Source organism: Diuraphis noxia, unplaced genomic scaffold, assembly GCF_037042655.1.
Source record: "Diuraphis noxia isolate RWA-SAM2 unplaced genomic scaffold, SU_Dnox_SAM2 contig0001, whole genome shotgun sequence".
In the NCBI taxonomy this organism is placed as follows: Eukaryota; Metazoa; Arthropoda; class Insecta; order Hemiptera; family Aphididae; genus Diuraphis; species Diuraphis noxia.
In genome coordinates, this window is record NW_028301711.1 from 21,803,332 (window position 1) to 21,816,960 (window position 13,629).

Here is a 13,629-nt window from a genome sequence, read left to right on the forward strand (position 1 = left end):
TTATTATATTTGATCACAAGTTTATATTTTAAATGGTGTGATAGTGATAATGTAATATTATATAATAAAAACGTTGAAGAATGTGTTAATAAGAATAATATAAATTTTGTATTTCATAGTTTTAGATTCTGAACGAAGTGATGAATGTATTGATTTTACAATGATATGTGTGTTGTTTTTTTTTTTTTGTGTGTCTGTGTACAGCATAACTAGTCGAAATAATGCTTCAATTTCAAACTTTGGGGGTGGTTTCCGATGTAAAATTGAAGATCCTTGGTGCATTATAGAGGTCAAAAGTAAACGTTTTCCAACAGTTTTCAAAAAATCGAGAAAAACAAAAAAAAAATGACAGAAAAGCGGGAATTTTTACGCAAAACTAGTTTTCGACCAAATCGATATATTAATATGGTTGTAATTCAAAAACTAATCACTGTAAATACTTGAAATTATTTCACCAAATGTTAATGTTAGTGATATCTATAAACAGTTTAATTTTTTAAATTTTCGACTTTTTTTGAGTGATTTATAGACCACTGAAATTTTCAACTTTTTTGAGAATTTTTTTTTGAAGTGTCGGTAAAAATATTGGACGACCAAAAAAACTTGAAAATTTAATACAAGGTTCCTTATGAGTTGTTCTTATTGTAGCTAAAAAAAAATTTAAAATAGTAAGTCACGATTTTTTTTAATAAGCGTTTATAGTTCAAAATTTTACGAAATCTGTCGAAAACGCGAAAATTTGCAAGTAATTTTGAAGTTGAAAAATCATAAAATTTTTTGCGTTTATAACTAAGTGTTAAAAATACAACACTAAGCTTTCCATAAGTTTTCCTTCAAGTAGCTATAGAGAAAACTCGAAGCGTCGTAATAGGAAAAATTTTAAGTGCATTTGAATTTTAAATTTTTACGAAATAGCGTACCGATAACGATTTATCCTGAAACGATTTTAAATATTTGTTATTATTCAAAAAGTATAAGTCCTAGATACTTGAAAATTTTACCAGTTATTAGGATTGGCATTTTCTTTACATGATTTAATTTTCAAAATATTTTGACTTTTTTTGAGATATTTATAGGCGACTGAAAATTTGTCTGAAAATTTTTTTTTGAAGTGTCGATAAAAACTTTTTGGCCCTCTCAAAATACTTGAAAATTGAATACAAAGTTCCTCATAAGTTATTCTTATAGTAATTAAAAAATTATAAAAATACATAGGCACAATTTCTTTTTTATTAGTATTTGAAGTTCAAATTTTGACTTAATACGTAAAAATTACGGCAATGTTCCAATTATCTTAGATAGAAATTCATAAAAATTTTTCTTTTTAGATCTAAGATTTGAAAATTTAATACAAGGCTCATAACATATTTTTACAATAGCAGTTGAAAAATAAAAGGAATATACATGAATACATTTTTTTTAAAAGCATTCAAAGTCTGTATTTTGACAAAATACATAAAACTATCATGAATAATATTTCTAAATTACCACAATATAACTAGATATGTAATTCTTGGTTATTTAATATTATGTAATTTCATCTACATTTAAACTTAAAAGAACTAGATATTTAGATTTTTTTTTTGCCACGGAATTAACAACTTACGTGGAACCTTGTTTCAAATTTTCAATCCTATTAGCTATAAAAGTTAAACGTCTAATAAATTTTTAACAATAAAATAATTTGTAAATTTTCCATTAAAAAAAATGTTGCCAAAATTTGAAGTTTTAAACTTTTAATAGTTACAAAACTAAACGTACCTTTACGTATTTTTAATATTTTCCAACTGCTATTATATAAACTTATGGTTAAGGAGAACATTGTATTAAATTTCAAGATTTTGGGCCAATAATTAAAAACTGTTTGACATTTTATTAAGTATAGGAATTGATAAAATAAACATATTATGGTATACCTAAATTTCAATTATCTACAGTTATTCGTTTTTGAATAACAACGAAATAAGAATATCGGCACAAAAGAAATTGAGTGAATATCCAATGTTGTAATTCAAATAATCGTAAAAATTTAATTTGACTTTCTGGTAGACAATTTTTATTTGTTAAAAGTAGACAATCTCATGAAGAATTTTGTTTTGAATTTTCAAATCTTAGATTTAAAAATAGAAATTTTTATTATTTTCTAACTTAAAGTAAATTACAAATTTTCGTGATTTTTATGTATTTTGTCAAAATTTGAACTTTCAATGATTATTATGAAAAAATGATGACTGTGTATTGATATCATTGTAATAATATATAAGGAGCCTTTTATTAAATTTTGAAGCATTTTTAACTAACGAATACAATTTTATTAACATTAAAAGACGAAAAAACATCGATTTTCTAAAAAGAAATTGATTTTGCGTAAAAAATCACGTTTTTCATGACTTTTTTTTGTTTTTCCAGGTGCTTTTGAAAGCTACTGGGAATTTCAAAATTTGACCTCTCGAACGCACCAACTAAATTAACTTTACAACCAGTAAAGCTACTGAAGTTGAAAATCGAAGCACTATTTTGACAACTTACCGTGCGTGTACATATAGACACAAAAAACACACATACACACAACATCGTAAAATCAATACATTCATTGCTCCGCTCAGAATCTATAACAAAAATAGGTCACAATCTATTCACAAAAATAGCAAAGCTTAAAAAGAAAATAACTGACTAACATAAACAAATAAATATAGAAATCAAAATACGATATTTTACGACAAATAAATCAACCCGTAGGTATACTAATATTTATTATTTATTCAATTGGAACAGAATTTGGATTAATAAATAACCAATTGCTTTGTTCGTTAAAATAAGTAGTTGCCTCAGATTAATATGACATATTCCGTAAAGTTTAAATTTGTAGTGTTCATGCAATCTTCGCAGTAAGAAAAACTTGATCTATGTAAAAATATATAAATAATTCCATTTTAATTATTAATATAATTAGGTAGGTAATCATATGCAACACTACTTAATAATTATTTGATACCTGGCGTTTAATTCTCTGATTTGTTTCTGTTAAGGATCGTTGATATAAGACAAGACTCATTCGATTTATCTGAGAACCAAAATAAAGTTTTAAATTTAAGTCGAACATAAGTATAATAAATCATACACAAGATAATATTAAATAGACGTTTACTTATTTTTACTCACAATGTTAATAGATATAAATTATTGATTAGTTAGACACAAAATTCACAATAGAAATTGAGTGAATATCCAATGTCGTAATTCAAATAATCACAAAAATTTAAAATTTAATTAGAATTTCCGGTAAACATTTTTTGTTTGATAACAGTTGACAAGGTTGTGAAGTATCTTGCATTGAATTTTCAAATTTTAGATTTCAAAAGATAATTTTTATGAATTTCTAACTCAAGATAATTTTGCATGTGCTCGTTATTTTTAGGTATTTTAACAAAATTCGAACTTAAAATGATAATAAAAAAAAATTATGACTTATAGAAAAAAAATTTCAAATTTCATATGTCTATAAATAACATTAAATGTTTGGAATATTTAAAAAAATGTATCAAGTATAGAAAAGGGCGGTGGTAAACTCTCCCGATTGTATGGTAAAGTCTCCCGATTTTTAAAACTAGTAAACTCTCCTGATGGTAAACTCTCCCAGGTAAATATTATGTTTACCTGAAAGAAATGTGTAAACTCTCCCGGGTCAATATTATGTTTACCTGAAAGAAATGAGCAAACTCTCCCAAGTTATTTTAAATGTTATTGCTACTCTATGAATTGGCTACACTGCATGCAGAGATTGTGATTATAATTTTTATTATGAATTGTATTACCGTATTTAATTTGTATTTATCTTGTTTTAACCTGTATTCGTCATTTAAATATTTAATTACCATTAGAGTATTTTTAATTTAAATATTTAAAACGATATCGACTATAATGGCTCAACCAATTCTAACTGTGTAAAACGCCATGCTCCCCAGCTAGCTTAATAGTACTGAACTAGACCCGGGAGAGTTAACATGTTCCCGTCAGGTAGTATTGGACTAAACCCGTGAGAGTTTACCATCGGGAGAGTTTACATGCCATTAAAATCGGGAGAGTTTACAATCGCCCATAGAAAATACCAATACAAATATTCAGTGAACATTTCAGGTATCTACGGTATTTTGTTTTAGAGACACTCCAACATTCAAATTAGATTTTTTCAAAACCGATTTTGCGTAAAAATTCCCCTTTTTCATTAATTATTTTTTTTTTGTGTTTCTTTGAAAATTATCGTGATTTTACCAGGCTAATGCAACAACTAGATTCACTTTTCTACCAGAAAAGCTAATGAAGTTGAAAATTAATGTAGATTTCGGCTACTTACCATGTACCTATACGTACTATACACAGACCAAAAAAACACATACACACTTCATTGTAAAATCAATTAATTCATCGCTTTGCTAAAAATCTAAAAATACAATCGGTACGGATATGAAAAAGATTGTAGACTAGTTGCTATCGTGCTAGTACTTTTGTACTTCTAACTAAGAATAAAAAGCTGATTAAATTTATAATAAATTCAAATGATATATAGGTAGGTAGGTAATATAAAATAAAAACCTCTTTTTCCGTTGAGTGCCCAATTATGTATAATGTAAGAATATTGATTGTTTTTATTAAAATCCGTATAAAAGCAAATGCCGGTTGAGGACCTTGCTCATAGTCTCTAGCAAATAATATATTTCTGTATACCGCATTGATGATTTCAGCGACATTTGATGCTATACAAGCAATTATAACAGGAAAACCAAATATTGATGTGTTTAATTCATTTAAGCATTCCATAACTTCCAAATACATGTCTCTGAATGTGCTTAAACATGTTCTTCTTTCCGATATTTGTTCATTTATCATGTAGGCAATCCACTTTATGTATAATATTAGAAATATGTATTCATAAAATATGACGCATTTGCAAGTGTTCACAACATATAAATTGACCTAAACATTTAACATATGTGACATTTTTAATATACATAATAGTTTCAATAGATTATGGATGATAATAGGAGTACCTTAATATTTATAAAATATAACGCATTTGAAAGTATTTAAAACGATTAAATAAGTGATCAAAAAATACGTGGATAGGGAAACCTGGATATGAGAGGACTATAGTGGCAAGTGGCGTATCCTGGTGGACGGGTGTTGTAACCCCTCCCCTCGAAAATGATTCAATATTTAATGTATGATTATTGACTATAATAAAAACACAAATAATTCAAAACAACTTGATGTTATATTTTTTTCTAACCCCTCCACCATCGAAAAAATTAAATAAATGCCACTGCTAATAGCACAGATTATATTATAAATCAAGCACTGAATCAATTCTTTTCTGTCCCTCGTAGAGTAAATTTATCAAAAAATTGATTTGTATTTTACAGTATTTTAAAAAACACCTTTAATATAGGTACTTATGAATAATAAATATAAATATGTTACAATAATATTTGCTTAAGTATTATTGATATATCTATTTTATAAATTTTTGTTTTTCAACATTATTTTTTCATTATGAAATCCTGCGCACAGGCCTGTTAATAAAAGTATATTATTAATAACAAATATACATTTTTCATAATATAATTGTAGATACTTAATTCTCCTCTATACATTTGTATGGCTACTATTTTAGTATTTTATTAGGTTTTAATTTTGCGAGTTTGAAAGAGTTTTTTCTTACATTAATAATAATATTGTAACATATTTCAGCATAACCTACTAGGTTTGATAATATAACCGGTAAGCTATTTAATATTTATAATAACCTATATAGGTACCTTTTTTTATTAGAAAAGCGAATTTTTAGATTTAATCTGTATACAAAAAAATAGAATAAGTAGTAAGTATAAAACAATGACAAGGCTTGACGACATGATGATTGAAGGGAGCGTCCAATAACACTACTTTAGAATGAATTTGTTTTTTTAAATTAATTATTGTTATTGTTATTTCTCTTGTCTTTTTTTTATTTAAAGCATAATTTTTGGCCTTACGTTCAGTAACTTTGTTAAAAAAATTTAATTAGATATAATTATTCGAAACAATTTAAAAAGTATTCATAAAACAATGCATATATGAATATGCATGTTTTTTATGCATAATTTTTTATGACCTATCAAACAAAACTATACAAATTAAATTAAATATAGAAGATACCTTTAATTTGGTGATGTAGACCAGTGGTTTTCAACCTTTTTAACAACATAGCACACTTTTTCTCCTACAAAATTTTCGCGGCACACCAATTCATAAAATACGTGAAGCATATATTTATATTATACTTAGACGCGACGTATAGCGATCGGGATGGCTGCGACGGGCAAACTAATGTTTGACTTGTGATTAATTATTATATATTTATTTACTTTCGATGTAAATAAAACACTATTGCTGTTACAAGAATGATTTAATTGAAAATATTCTAAGTCCAAATGATTAATTTGGAATGGTGTCTGGCGTGAAGGTGCTTGCATGCAACTGAGTCTGGTGGCTCACGTCTGATTTTTGTCTATTCGGGGCTCTCCTATATAGTCTTACTCTCTGCGTTTCCTCTCCTATCGATTAGATAATGCATGTGCCCATGGTGGAACCGCACAAATGCGTACGCGCGTATCATTAGGATATCACAGCTTCCCACGCTCGTGCGGCCATTCGGTTCACATTATTGAAACTTATAACAAGGAAAAATCGATATGGTCGAGACCATTTGTAAACGCAACTATTTCATTGACGGTGTGTAACAGACTGACTTTATTATATAAGGGGAGAAACACCAGTACAGGCTTGACAAAATTAATATTGTTAATAGTAATAATAGTAATAACGATAAAGAGGCAGATATAAGCGGAGTAGAATATTGATTACTCAACACACATCCTGTTATTCGCGACACACTGCGTAGTGCGTAAACTACAAAATACAAGTCCAGAGTATTGGTAATATTATATTCATGGATAGGACATACTATGCATTCAAGTGTGATCGAAGAGCAAACAAATTACCAAAGTAGTTAATTATAATTATGGTTTCTTATCGATCATAATTGATAACGAAAACGCAATTTTAGGCGCTGATCAAAGGGAAAAATTCGGAAAGTGATATTATTATTTGCATTAAATTGCTAATAGGTTTATAACATGTCCGATCGTTTTCATTTTATTGTTATTTAATAGAATTACTAAAAATGTATGTTAATTCAATAAAATGTATATTTACGAGTGAAAAGACATTATTCGTTTGTCATTATTTTTGGAAATGGTATCACAATATAAACATTTACCTATACACTATTTTAAATAAATAATTATAATATCATGTGATTAATATCAATAAATAAATAATATTAAAATTAATTATCGTATTTTATTCAAAAATAGGCACCAATCAGATTGATTAAAATTGTATTTATCATAAACAAACTGTAACCATATATAACCAATATAGTAACGAGTAGACTCTTATAGATGTCTTATCTATGGTCTAGGGGTGCCATTCGGTGTGTGTGTGGGGGGGGGGGGGGGGGTATACCAAAGTTTACCCCTATTTTCGTCAATGTCTTTTGGTCTAGACTACAATCTATAATGCGCCGACAGGGTTCAACCATTAGTTATAAGCACTCTTCTAGTGGTATCAAATGAAATATTTTTTCTTCACTCAAAAGAGTAAATTCTTATCTTAGTTCTTCTGACTTCAATAGGTGACGAACAATAAGTGATTTAATGATTATAGCGGTAGAAAAAGAGGATGCTTTCAAAATAAATTTAGAACAACAGATAGATTTTCTACACTAAAAAGTAGAAGGTAATATATAAGCTAGAAAAGCATAATTAATTATAATATGTTAATAAATAGGTAGGTATAATATATTTGGAATAAATTGCATTGGTTAAATGTTAGTACCTATGTCCTATACTAAATATTTTTAGATCTATATCAAAAGACAAACAAATTATTAATGAATAATTTAAATTAATTTGTATATAATATCCTTCAAGAGTTTAACTACATAAATGCGACTTACACACAAACAATATCTGTATTTAGGTACTGTTGGCTGTTGGCACCGTAATTAAACTGTGCTATCGCGTTTTGCTAATCGCTGTGCGACAGCACCTGTCCTAATCTAGTCTCCCGTCTCCTCCTCATCCGTCTAACTCAACAGTCATATCAGTTGGGATCATCAGAATTCTTGGAATTGGAAAAACTATTGAATTTTCCTTTTGAGTATCGTCACGTGGATCACATTGATCATCAGTTTTATTATCACCAAACACGTTTCATTTCACAGTTTAGGTTGGCTTAAATTTCGAAGCAAGAAGACTACGATGCCCACCATATAATTATTTTAGATGCTACCAAGACTTTGACCATTGCGGAGTGTTTCACAATGTTACAAGTTGGATGTTCAATAGTTTGGAGGTTTAACGGCATTTTTTATGCATTCACAAATCTAACATAATAATTTTAAAAGATTATGTATGATATTAGGAGTACCATATATTCACAAAATATAACGCATTTGGAAAAATTGTATAAGATTATAGTAACCAAAAAAATATGGATAGGAAAACCAGAGTAAAATGAACAAGTGCAACAGATTAGATAAATACATAAGACTACATAAATACAATTTCTATAATTTGTGTGATGGTGTTAAGATGAGAAATAGTCATTCCTCGCACAGAAATAATTGAGATTTGTGATTTAGTAAAATGTAATTATACCAAAAATGAAATTTGTTTGTCACGCTATAGCCTATAATATTATATTATTACCTACCAACAAAGAATGCAAGTGAGACGGCGTTCGATTGTGCTACATTTAATGAAATAAGTCATGTTATGTTTTGTGAAATTCAGATAATGAATAAGTAATTAAATAATTGTCAATATTTTTAAATTTTAATATATTAATTCTCTTCTATACATTTCTATGGTTTGTTCTATGAGGTGTTTATTTTGCGACTTTGGTAAAGCTTATTCTTACATTAAGAATAATAGATAGACACGTAAAATTGAATTATTATTATTTTTATTATTATATATATTATTATATTATTATTATATTATTATATTATTATTATTATTATATACCTACTCTTTAACTATTGTAACAATAACATATTGTAGCATAAGTGCAGTTTACAGGTTATATCAAACATTCACTTAAAAATTAAATATAATGAGCTATAAACTTCTAATAGTATTAAAAGGATTTTTATACCCTACTCTAAATGCACTTTTTAAAATAGTGGAAGAGGCAGAGAAAATATAAACAAACAATATTTCCTTTTAATCATCAACACAACATTATAGCTTAAAGCTTTTGGAATATTTTTGAAATTAAGCACGTATATATATTATTACTTATTTATGGTCTTATAAATTATGTTAAAATGTTTATAATTACCATATCATGTATATTAAGTGACTGTTTAAATAATATCAGCCATAAGGTCTGATTTATAAGAACTATAATCACATCTACGGCCATTGCAGCTATAGGAGTCCAATTCACAAATGTTAGGTCCATCGGCCTTGCCACATTTAGGTGTATCAATTTTTCATGAATTGTTTCAAGTTTGTTCAATACCACGGACAGTGGATTATCGACAAATATACGCCAAATATGATTTATGGACAATCCAATTAAATATAATTCAAAACAACAGATATATATCAAAGACGTTGGTTCACTCATTTCCTTATCAATTTTTGAGAGCTATGAAAAAAAATTCATAAACTAATTTCACAATTTTTACATCATATTATGATATAAATAATTACTTATAATTAATTTTTTTTATATATAAGGATAATTCTCATTACTATACAGGTGTGTTAGAGTTTAGATATAATAATATAATAATTTATGAGGAGAACCTTTTTATATAAGACCTAATGTATTATAATAGTTCCATACAAATTACTATACAAATACTGTGGATCAAATTACATTTTATAATACGGATGTTTTTAAATGTTCATATTATATAATTTACGAAACTGCAAAAATTAATTATAATTGATAGGTACCTACCCTTAACTTTGCGATCATTATTAAAATTGGCGGCAATGGTCATTAGTTACAATTTTTTTATAGTTTTTGTAAATGGTTGTACAATGTGGTATTTTTTAAAAAAAACTTCCAAATTTGTGTGTTAATGTCCTCATCGGATTCGATTGTTGCGGTAGATATACCTAATGTGTTGGTTAAGTTGATGCTGTTGATTTCGTCTGTATATACGAGGCATTCTGTGATAATGTGGATGACTGAAATTTCAATTCCACATTTATTGCACCTTGGTTTCTTTTCTTTTGCCATCATAAGGCTTAAATATGTAAGACGAGTGTGGTCGATGCAATGTCTATTGAATAGTAACTTATCTCTTCTCTTTAGAAAGGGATTTAGGCAACCGAAGATTATTTTTACTTAACTTAGCTTTCTATATGAACCAGAGGTCTTTCATTTTATAAGGATGAGCTTTTTGATTTCGTTTTTTAAATCATCATAAAGTTTTTATACTAAGTTTGGGGCTATCTGATTTCACTGCTTTCTTGGCATCTTCATCTACTATTTTTTACATTGGATAATTCTATTAGTATTACGATCATTAAAAAAATATATTGAAAATAGTAGAAGATAATGAACCCAACGAATTATGTTTGTTAGAAATAATTAATAAATTAAACTAGTTTAAGAAGCTAAACCAAATAATTAATAATAATATTATCATATTACAATTATATAATATGATTATCGTATAGTTTAACGAACGAAGTTTCTGTTAGCCAATTTAATTTTCAAATTTTAATGGTTTTTCAATGTATAATTTATGGACCTATTAACATACAAAACTATTAATATTAAATTAAATATAGTTATTACCCATTGGTTTGCATAGTAGAAGTTATTCAAGCCATTATAAATGACTATACATCGCAAGACATATAACACCAAAGACGTCTTAAAATTGATCTGGCTATAATTTATACTACCAGCACCGAAAATCAAAAAACACCAGTTGAATCGATTTAATGCTGATCTCGCACTCATAATTGCATTTATTAACAAATTAAGTGTAAAGGAAAAAAAATTTAATAGTTAGGATTTTAGGTTTTAAGTTATGAGGCCTTTACTGATTTAAACTGAATTAAAACTGTTTTTATAATTGGTATCCTTTTATATGAATAATAAATGGATTTACATCATTTATCAATAAAAAATACATAAAACCACTGAAGTGAAAAAACAATTATTGTTATTGAATGAAATGTATGATACTTGTACTCAAAACTCAATTTACATAGCAATGTTTCACAGGTTGGGCATATTATTTATGAAGTTATTGATAGGTGTATGTATATAGGTACTTGAATATATAAACATTTGAATACATTTTTAATTTGTATGTTAAATTAATATTTGTTCTTATAGACTTAATATAATTGCATTAACACAATAACATTAATAAAAAGATGAACAAGTGTGTCATTTAGAAATATTATTCTCTATGTTTTTTTTAATCGGTGATTTTACTTAAAAACATAGAAGTAGTATGTATTTGTATTTGTATGTTCACAGCCAGCATTTACGCGGTAAAAAAAAAATTGTTCAATACTAAATGTTCCACTCCGAGAACACCGATTTACCGCTTAACACAATACGATGATTACACAAAATTGTCCGTCAATTTGCCACTTGCACAAAAATATTTACCTACCTATCAACTATTTTATATGAGATTTTCCTTTTTTTTTTTTTTAATTTTTCAATCAAATATCGCTAATTTTTTATAAACTTTTTATTTTGCTGAATAAAATTACACAAGTTTTCTTACTACTCTATTAAAATGTACATATTCTACAATACGATCATGAATTAATAAACAATAAGCAGTTACACCTGTAAGGGATTCCGATACTTCAATTTCCGATTAAACATCAATAATTATAATGGGTGCGATAGAAAAGTAGATGTGCTCAATATAGGGTTCCGTATATACTTTTTTCGTAATACGATTCTTGAAACGATGTAGACATATCATATAATAAAGTAAAATATTATTTGTTGAAAAATCTAAATTCAAATTATCATACGGATATCGATATGCAATCGAGTTTAGAAATATTTTAACGTTCAAACAATGTTTCCCCAAACGTTTGTTAGGTGTGGACGCAGCTTAAGATTTCAATGATCGAATATACTACAATCTTTCGTTAAAGAATTTTTACACCTTTTTGTAATCCAATTATAATGAATCGTGGTTTTTCTAATTTTGAAGAGGTTTTCAAGTTTCACACTAATGTTTTAATAGTTCCGAGTTCAAGATATTCAAAAGTTTCGAAAGATCTAAAAGGAATAAATAAACTTTTTTCTTTTTCTACAAGTTTCAACAACTTTAACCTTTTTTCAACATCAACAGTAATATTATGCGGAACCTTTCAGACTATTTTATTTAATACAAGTTTACCAGTAGTAGCAACTATACCATTTTTAACGCTTAACGCATTTAAATCAGTATGACTTCTACTCTTCTGTAATTAATATTAATTCCAATCTTGAATTTACTAATATTTTTTTATAATCTTCAAATCGACCTAACCAATATTTCAATGGAATGCAAGCACTGAATTCACATTTATCGTTTTGTTAATATTATGTTCCATTTTTTTAAATTCCAACCAGAATTTTCATAACAATTATAGTTGTCTGGTGTACCGGATAAGTATTCTTTCAGTGAGCTTGTGATTCCGTCAACACGCGTGCTAGAAGACTACTTCTATAGTTCTATTCTATTTATTTCTAATCGTATTTGTTCGAAGAGGTATGATTAACTATTATTGCACAGTTTCACTTTATCAGGCTCAGATATTATTCCTTCTAAATAAATAAAGCTCTCGTGTAGATATGGTTAAACATCTGTTTGGCTGTACTGATATACATATTTCATCATTATTATTAAACGATGTTGTGTACGGTGCATATGAATAATATTCAATTTTCGTTATTTTAGAATTCGTCTCATTTCTCATACCGTGAACTTATATCTAAAATATCTTAAATATCACCTTCAGACCTCAGTTATTCTTTTTTAATTGATAACCTAGAGCTTGCAAAATTTTTTTATTTTTCACTGTCAGTTTTTTTATTTTATTTTATTTTGTCAGTAGTACTTTGATCTTATGACTAGTCAATCTGATCTGAAGTAATGGGTTTATATTAAATTTTAATCCCATCTCAAGGCCCGTAACCTTTTTTTATGTAGCACGATTGTTAATATCTCACCAACATTATCAATCGGATTATGATCTTGATCAACTAGCTGAACTGTTTTTGAGTCGATATATTTTGTTTTACTCAATTTGTAGTATATTAAATTTAATGGGGACTGTATTACTTTTGAACCTGTTCTTTCACTCGGAAAAAATTCATAAATCGAATGACTTTGAAAATGGTTGTTGTATGATCCTTGAGCTATATTACACATAACTTTTATAAAATTAATCGTGTTTAAATTTACAGCTTTTTCCAATCGAAGATCGAAATATTCTGATTTATATTCTCGTTTTTCAAAACCTAATACAAGTG

General features: G+C 27.2%; 1 protein-coding gene across 1 annotated transcript; it reads right to left on the reverse strand.

The window, feature by feature from the left end:
- Positions 1-2,176: 2,176 nt before the first annotated feature.
- On the reverse strand, positions 2,177-11,094 carry LOC107161863 (uncharacterized). Its single transcript, XM_089228718.1, has 5 exons — positions 10,927-11,094; positions 9,448-9,759; positions 4,594-4,974; positions 2,996-3,064; positions 2,177-2,904 (listed from the first exon to the last, which is right to left on the reverse strand). The coding sequence occupies exons 1-5, from the start codon at positions 11,092-11,094 to the stop codon at positions 2,755-2,757; spliced, it is 1,080 nt and encodes a 359-aa protein (XP_089084844.1). The 3' UTR covers positions 2,177-2,754.
- Positions 11,095-13,629: the final 2,535 nt, after the last annotated feature.

What these genes read in the sequence shown, in the direction of transcription:
- LOC107161863 (XM_089228718.1), bottom strand. Translation starts at nt 11,094, where the DNA reads ATGAGTGCGAGATCAGCATTAAATCGATTCAACTGGTGTTTTTTGATT. An exon ending in GGCACTCAACGGAAAAAGAG is followed by an intron (nt 3,065 to 4,593) that starts GTTTTTATTTTA and finishes TTTGGTTCTCAG; the next exon opens with ATAAATCGAATGAGTCTTGT. An exon ending in ATCAGAGAATTAAACGCCAG is followed by an intron (nt 2,905 to 2,995) that starts GTATCAAATAAT and finishes ATTTTTACATAG; the next exon opens with ATCAAGTTTTTCTTACTGCG.